The sequence below is a fragment of the Eimeria tenella genome, genomic scaffold (assembly GCF_000499545.2).
Source record: "Eimeria tenella Houghton genomic scaffold, Eth_scaff219, whole genome shotgun sequence".
Taxonomy (NCBI): Eukaryota; Apicomplexa; class Conoidasida; order Eucoccidiorida; family Eimeriidae; genus Eimeria; species Eimeria tenella.
Genome location: NW_013542042.1, coordinates 4,079 through 11,683, shown reverse-complemented (window position 1 = coordinate 11,683; position 7,605 = coordinate 4,079). Strand labels below are relative to the sequence as shown.

The following is a 7,605-nucleotide window of genomic DNA, read 5'->3' as shown; positions in this document are numbered from 1 at the left end:
CTAAACCCTAAACCCTAAACCCTAAACCCTTTTGGTTTCATTTGCAGAACTAGACGAAGAAGGTGAATTGGCTTTACAGCGAGCAGCAAAAAGAGCCACAGCACAACTACGAAGTGTTCAACTGGGTACGGCCCCAAACCCTAAACCCTAAACCCTCACTTCTGAATCGCAAACCCTAAACCCTAAACCCTAAACCCCATTTTGCTAGCTGCTGCCCCAGCTTGCAGGAGCAGCAGCAAAGCATCACACCCACAAGCAGCAAATCCGCACTCATCTCCCCCGCTGCTGCTACCACTGCTGCTGCTGCTACCCCTGCTGCTGCTGCTGCTACCCCTGCTGCTGCTGCCGCTGCCGCTGCTGCTGCTACCGCTGCTGCTGCTGCTGCTGCTGCTGCTGCAGTGGACGAAGTGAGCGCGTCGCGGATAGCGTGGGAGCTGCGTCGCGTGCATGCGCTGGACTTCAAATCTTTTTATGACTTTTTAATTCTTCCGATGAAAGACTTTTCTTCTGCTGCTGCTGAGAAGGAGGCCCTGGGCTGGTGTCTGTACACCCTGGCGCAGCAAAACGCCCGCAGCAGCAGCATGTTCGCCCACGCCCGCACCGCAGCAGCCGCAGCAGCAGCAGCAGCAGCAGCAGCAGCGCCTTCCCAGGTCCGCCGCTGCTTCAAAGATGTTTGGGAAGCAGGAATGACTTTCCACAAACCCTCGCTGCTCCACAAACCCCAAACGGGGGCCCCCGAGGGGCCCCCCGAGGGGGCCCCCGAGGGGCCCCCGGAGGGGCCCCCAGGGGGCCTCCAGGGGGGCCGCGGCAGCGCCGAGGAGACCGGCAGCAGCAGCAGCAACAGCAGCAGCAGCAGCAGCAGCAGGAGGGTGCTGAGCAGGTCCGATGAAGTGTTTCGAGCTTCCGTGATGAAGGATTCTTTTTTGCATGTTTTAATTTTGCAAAGATTGGGAGCTTTGATGGAAAATTTATTTAATTTTCGAGAAGCAATGGCGCTGCGGGAGGGCACAGCAGCAGCAGCAGCAGCAGCAGCAGCAGCACCGCCTGCAGCAGCAGCAGCAGCAGCAGCAGCAGCAAAAGCCGCGCTCTTCCGGCGCATGCAAGCGCTTTCTTTTGAAGACTTTTCGCAACTCGTTCTGGTGTCTGTACAGCTGCTGCCTCTCTCTCTTGCTTTTGTTGCTGCAGCAGCAAAAAGAGACATTAGGGTTTTCTACCTCAGCAGCAGCAGCAGCGGGGGGGCCCTCTTCAGGCTAGGGGCCCCCAGCAGCAGCAGCAAACTGTACCCTTTCAGCAGCAGCAGCAGCAGCAACTTCATCTGCAATCCCCGCTGCAGCCAAATCAGCTCTGCTATCAATCTCGAGGCCAGAGCCAAAAGAGGTAATCTGCTGCTGCTGCTGCTGCTGCTGCTAAATTAATTAATTAGTTGATTAATTAATTAATTAAACTATTTATATATCTATCTATTTATTTCTCTTTTATGTATTAATTAATTCATTTATTCATTCATTTATTTATTCATTTATTTACTTATTTATTTATTTATTTATTTATTTATTTATTGTTTATCTGCAGCAATAGCAACTTCGCTGTCGCTGCGGCTGCGGGCCCAGACGCGGGGCCTCAAGTCTCTTGCTGCAGCACTGTCCCCTCTTTTGTCTCTTTCTGCTGCCGATTTATTTCTTTCTTTCCAAAACTTCGAAACTTTTCAGCAGCAACAAACCAACTCCATCAATCCCCAAACCCTCGACATTTGTTCCTTCCATTTCCCCCAAATGAGGGTTTTCAAAGGGGCCCCCCAGGCCTCGGGGGGCCCCCTGGGGGCCCCCGGGGGCCCCCCGGGGGCCCCCCGGGGGGCCCTCAGGGGCCCCTGGGGACGAGGGGGGCCCCTGGGGGGCCCCCTGGGGGCCCTCCGCGGGGGGGCCCTCGGGGGGCCCCTCGGGGGCCTCCGGGGGGGCCCCCGGGGGCCCCCCGGGCCCTCCAAAGAAGGGTTTTTTCTGTGCAATTATGAAAGTGTACCCTTTCGGTATGCACATGAAACCCTGAGGGTTTGCGGGGCCCAAAGGAGGGTTTCTGCTGCTGTTTGGGCAAGTTTTTTCTTGAATTCAAACCAAGTTTTGGATAACTATTTCAAAATGGAAATGCGGAGAAGTGGAGGAATAAAAACAATCAAAGACTTCGAAAAGAAAAAAGAATGGAGACGCAAACTCCCCCAACTCCTCAGCGCCACTGCAAAGGCACTTTCCGACAAATTCGCAGGCAAACCCTAAACCCTAAACCCTAAACCCTAAAGCCCAACCCTAGTCCTAAGCCCTAACTCTAAACCCTAAACCCTAAACCCTTTTGGCCTGGAGACCCTTTAAGCTTCGAGGCCAGGCCCTGGCCCTCGCGAACGCTGGGGCGCAGCCGGGCCGCTAACCCCAAACCCTAAACCCTAAACCCTAAACCCTAAATGGTGTGTTTAGGGTCATTTTTTCTGGTTTTTTCGCTGAATTGGTGTTTGGCATTCTGCGGTTTACATTTAGACATAAAGGCACTCGTAAAGATGCTGGAAGGAGGTGTAGATACACTCCAATTCAAAAAAACCCTCCGAGCTGCAGCAGACAAAATGGCCCAGTGGCTGCTGAGGCCCCGCGTCAAGAAGGCCAAGCCCAAGCAGCGCGAAAAGGGTAAACAAAATAGTTATTTAATTATTTAGTTATTTAATTTAATCAATTTAATTAATTTAATTAATTTAATTAAATTGAATGAATTCATTAAATTCATTGAATTAGGTGAGTTAAATAATTAATTCTTTATTACTCTTTTTAATTCCTTTGAATTGATTTTAATTCTTTTTGATTCTTTTCAAATTAATTTAAATTAGTTTAAATTAATTAAAATGAATTTAAATTCATTTTAATTCTTTTTGATTCTCTTTCATTCCCCAATGCTTTTCAATCCTTTTTGGTTCTTTTAATTCATTTAAATTTGATTCTTTTTGCTCCCTTTTAGTTCTATTTAATCCATTTTAATTATTTTGATTAATTTAATTAAATTAATTTAATTAATTTAATTTAAAAAAATTAATTTAATTTGTTTTATTTTTAGTTGCTGAGGGCCCGTGGACTTCAACAGAAAGAACAGTTTCCTTAAAAGAACTGTCTTTGCTTCCTGAGGAAATAGTGCTGACGAAGTGGCGGCGGTTTGCAATATCTGTGGACTGCAGCAGCAGCAGCAGCAGCAGCAGCAGCAGCAGCAGCAGCAGCAGCAGCAGCAGCAGCAGCAGCAGCAGCTGCCTGGGGTTTGGGGGCCCCCCGCGGCTGCTGGCCGCGCTGGGGGGGGCCTCGGGAGCAGCTCATTTGTTTCTTTTGGATCAACTTTCTTTTTTTGGAGAAATCCAAAACAACAAAAAGGCGGAAAGTACTTTTAAAAAGCTTTTGGAAGAGTTCTTTATTTCCCCGGGGGGCCCCCAGGAAGGGTTTAGGGCTTTGCGCGCAGCAGCAGCAGCAGCAGCAGCAGCAGCCTGCGCTCGCCGCGCAGCTGTCTGTACACTCCGCGCCCCACAAACCCTCAAAACCCCCAGCAGCTGCAGCAGCAAAACCCTCTTCTGCACGCGAGTCCTTGCATGCGCGGAAAACGGAAGCCACGCCAAAAAACCCGTCATCAACCGTAAACCCTAAACCCTAAACCCTAGCACCAGCAGCAGCAGCAGCAACAGCAGCAGCAGCAGCAGCAGCGCGCCGCATTGACGAAGCAGGGGCTCTGTGCGCCTCGTCTGCACTCCAGGGCCTAGGGTTAGGGTTTAGGGTTTGGGGTTTGGAGGTTTGTTTGCGGTGCAGCGGACTGTTTGCTGCTGCTGCTGGACGAGCTGCTGACGTCTGCTGCTGCTGCAGTTCCTGCTGCAGCAGTTTTTGAAACTTTGAGTTCTGTCTTTTCCGTTTTTCCTTTTTCAATTGTTCTTTGGAATCAATTAAATAGTTCTTTAATTCAATTCAAACAAACTCAAAACACTCTCCTGGACTCCGTCCCCATTCAAATCATTGTCGCCCCGCGACAGCCCCCAGCAGCAGCAGCAGCAGCAGCAGCAGCAGGGGGAGCAGCAGCAGCAGCAGAAACGGCTTCATTTGCTGAAGAGGGAAGCGAGGAGGATATTTTTCTCAGCGCCCAGGAGCCAGAGGAGGAGGAGCAGCAGCAGCAAGAACAGCAGCAGCAGCAGCAGCAGCAGCAGGAACAGCAGCAGCAGCAGCAGCAGCAGCAGCAGGAACAGCAGCAGCAGCAGGAACAGCAGCAGCAGCAGCAGCTGCAGCAGCAGTGGCAGCTGCAGCAGCAGCAGCAGCATCTGCTGCAGCAGCAGCAAGACACGGAACTGTTTATCGTCAGTCCTGGCTTTGACCTTTACCAGCGGCTTTTAGAAGCAAAAAGAGCAGCAGAAAATGGTGAGAAATAAATAAATAAATAAATAAATAAATAAATAAATAAATAAAAATAAATGAATAAATAACGATTAATTAATTTATTTCAAGTCGTGCTTTTGCTTTTGCTGCAGAGCCACAGACGCCCTTGATGCCTTTGGGAGGTAAACCGCGCCCACCTAGGGTTTAGGGTTTAGGGTTTAGGGTTTAGGGTTTAGGGTTTAGGGTTTAAGGTTCCACGCTCGTGGTTGCTGCTGCACTGATCCAAAGCCCGAAATTGGAACGAAGAAAGCAAACAACTAACCAAACTAATTAACTAATTAATTAGTTAATTAATTAAATTAATTGATTAATTATTATTTATTTTTATTTATTATTTATTTATTATTATTTATTTTTTCCTTATTGTTGTTTAGGGGCTTTCTTCACGCTGGAGCGTTTGCTGCTGCAGCAGCAAGAGCGTTTGTCTTTGCTGCCGGTGGGGCGTTCGAAGTTGTTTTTATCTTTTTTGGAATTAAAAGAAATTCAAAAAGAAATTAAAAATAAAATAAACTTCGAAGAAGTTTTTTTCAAAGACTCCAAACTGCAGCAAACCCTCGCGCCCCGCGAAGACAACTTCCACTTCTTCGCCCAGCAAAAGCGCACCATCGGTCAAACCCTAAACCCTAAACCCTAAACCCTCGGGCCCCCGGCGCGCGCTTTGCCCGCTCGCGCCGCCCCTCCAGACCCCCTAAACCCTAAACCCTAAACCCTCGAGACCCCGGCGGGCTCTTGGCCCGCTCTCGCCGCGCCCCCAGAGCCCCTAAACCCTAAACCCCAATTCGGGGTTTCTTGCGGAGGCAAAAGCGGGGTCGCGTTTTGCCCGCGGTTGCCCCGAAACCCTAAACCCTAATTTGTGGTTTGCGGCTGCAGAAACCCTCCTGGCGGAATCGGGGGCTGAGGCCTCTCTTTTGGATTCCTTTTTGCTAAAAACCCTTTCTGCTTTTCAACTTCTTGTGGCTTGTCAAGAAATCACTCAAGAGTGTCGAGGGTTTAGAGTTGAACTTTACCAAACCCTCCTCGCTGCAATCCGCAAGGCCATACAAGAAGGTGCGAGGGTTTAGGGTTTAGGGTTTGGGGTTTGAGGATTGGGGTTAAAGGTTTAGGGTTTAGGGTTTGGGGTTTAGGGTTTAGGGTTTGGGGTTTAGGCTTTAGGGTTTAGGGTTTGCGCTGTGCGGCCAGCTGCTGCTGCTTGTCTTCTCCCTGCGAGTTTCTTTCTGCTTCAAATTCACAAATTATAATATATTTATTAATTTATTTATTTATTTATTCATTATTTATTATTATTTATTCATTATTTATTTATTTATTTATTTATTATTTGTTTATTTATTTCAGGGGAGTCGCTGGTGCGTTTGGGGCTGCAGCAGCAGCGGCGGCTGTCGAGTCTGAGCGAGCTGCGAGCTGCTGCAGCATCGCTGCAGCAGCTGCTGCAGCAGCAGCAGCAGCAGCAGCAGCAGCAGGCGCTGGGGCCCGTGTGTCTCACGGAGCAGTGCAGAGATGATGCAGCAGCAGCAGCAAAACTGCTGCGGCCCATTCAGAAGCTGCTGGGGGCCCCCAAATATATTCAAATAAAAAAAGAAACCCTCGAGAGACCCGCGGCAGAAATGAAAGCAAAAGTCCCCCTCGAGGCCTTCAGAAAAGCCAGTAAGCCCTAAATTAGGGTTTAGGGTTTAGGGTTTAGGGTTTAGGGTTTGGGGTTTGCTGCGTGCTGATTCCTAAGCCCTCGCGAGAAACAGAGGGAATTCGCGGCTTCTTTAGTTTTCTCTAAACCCTAAACGCCAAACCCTAAACCCTAAACCCTAAACCCTAAATCGTGGTTTTCGGTGTTTGCTGGGCAGGTTCGCTGACGCTGTCGCACCTGCCGATGGAGCAGTGGCTCTCCGTGCTGCGGAGTCTGCAGCAGGGGCCTTTGCTGCTGCTGCCAAACCCTTTTTTAGGGTTTACGATTTACTCCTTTCAAGTCACTTGTTTTGAACTCTCCAGAAGCCGCCTCGCGGAAGCCCTCAGAGTGCTGCAGCGCGCAGCAGAACAGCTGGGTTAGAAATAAATAAATATTTATTTATTTATTTATTTATTTATCTATTTAAATAAAAATAAATAAATTGAATAAATTATAATTCTATTTTGAGAGATTAGGTCTTTTGGGGGTTTTGGAATTGGAGAAAAATTTGATAAGGGGGGAGCCCTGCTGCAGCTTGAGGCTTTCAAACCCTAAACCCTAAACCCTAAACCCGCAGCCCAAGCAGCAACGTGCTGCTTCTGCTACTTTGGCCTCTGCTGCTGCTGCTGCTGCTGCTGATGCTGCTTGAACTGCCGCTACTGCTGCTGCTGCTGCTGCTGCTGCTGCCACTGTGCGGAGAATTGACTTTTGCATTTCTCTCTTTTAATCGTTTTTTATCTTGGAAATTCAATTAATTCAATTAATTCAATTAATTTAATTTTATTTAATTAATTAAATCAATTTAATTAATTAATTTAATTTAATTTAATTTCATTAATTTCTTTTCAGAGCCCGGAGCCATGGGCGATATTGCGCGGTCGGCGGCGGAAAGTCAAAAGAAACAAGACAGAGGTAACTTAATTTATTTAATTAATTTAATTCAACTAATTTAATTTAATTAATTTAATTTAATTTAATTAATTTGATTTAATTAATTTAATTTGATTTGGTTAATCTGATTTGATTTAATTAATTTGATTTAAATTGATATAACTTATTTAATTTGATTAATTTGATTTGATTTAATTTGATTTAATTAATTTGATTTAATTAAATTTAATTTGATTTAATTTAAGTCAACTAATTTGATTTAATTTAATATAATTTACTTAATTTAATTCAATTTAATTTAATTTAACTAATTTAAGATTTAATTTGATTATTTATTTTTTAATTTATTTTTGCTTTTGCAGCTATAAGGGACACTTTGAATATTTGCTGCCGAGAGGAGAGCTACAAGAAGCACGGGGCCACTTACTTGACGCGTAACTAAACCCTAAACCCTAAACCCTAAACCCTAAACCCTAGAGGTTTAGTGGGCGAGGGTTAGTCGTTGCGTGGAGCGTTGGCTGTTGCGAGCTTTGGTCTCGAAAGCGCGCGCCTGTGCGGGAGCTGGCTCAGGGTTTAGGGTTTAGGGTTTAGGGTTGAGGGTTTAGGGACGCGTCAAGCGAG

At 46.9% G+C, this 7,605-nt stretch overlaps 1 protein-coding gene across 1 annotated transcript in view; it reads left to right on the top strand.

Moving 5' to 3' along the window:
- The window catches only part of ETH_00035195 (uncharacterized protein), a gene marked incomplete at both ends in the record, with an annotated part of 14,975 nt that overhangs the window by 3,991 nt on the left and 3,379 nt on the right, over positions 1 to 7,605 (top strand). Inside the window, 10 exons of the mRNA XM_013374612.1 lie at positions 400 to 1,377; positions 1,573 to 2,256; positions 2,523 to 2,666; positions 3,088 to 3,399; positions 3,819 to 4,415; positions 4,526 to 4,555; positions 5,304 to 5,480; positions 5,769 to 6,077; positions 6,272 to 6,469; positions 6,943 to 7,005. Of these exons, the coding sequence (XP_013230066.1) occupies positions 400 to 1,377; positions 1,573 to 2,256; positions 2,523 to 2,666; positions 3,088 to 3,399; positions 3,819 to 4,415; positions 4,526 to 4,555; positions 5,304 to 5,480; positions 5,769 to 6,077; positions 6,272 to 6,469; positions 6,943 to 7,005 (3,492 nt within the window). The remainder of the gene's footprint in view (positions 1 to 399; positions 1,378 to 1,572; positions 2,257 to 2,522; positions 2,667 to 3,087; positions 3,400 to 3,818; positions 4,416 to 4,525; positions 4,556 to 5,303; positions 5,481 to 5,768; positions 6,078 to 6,271; positions 6,470 to 6,942; positions 7,006 to 7,605) is intronic.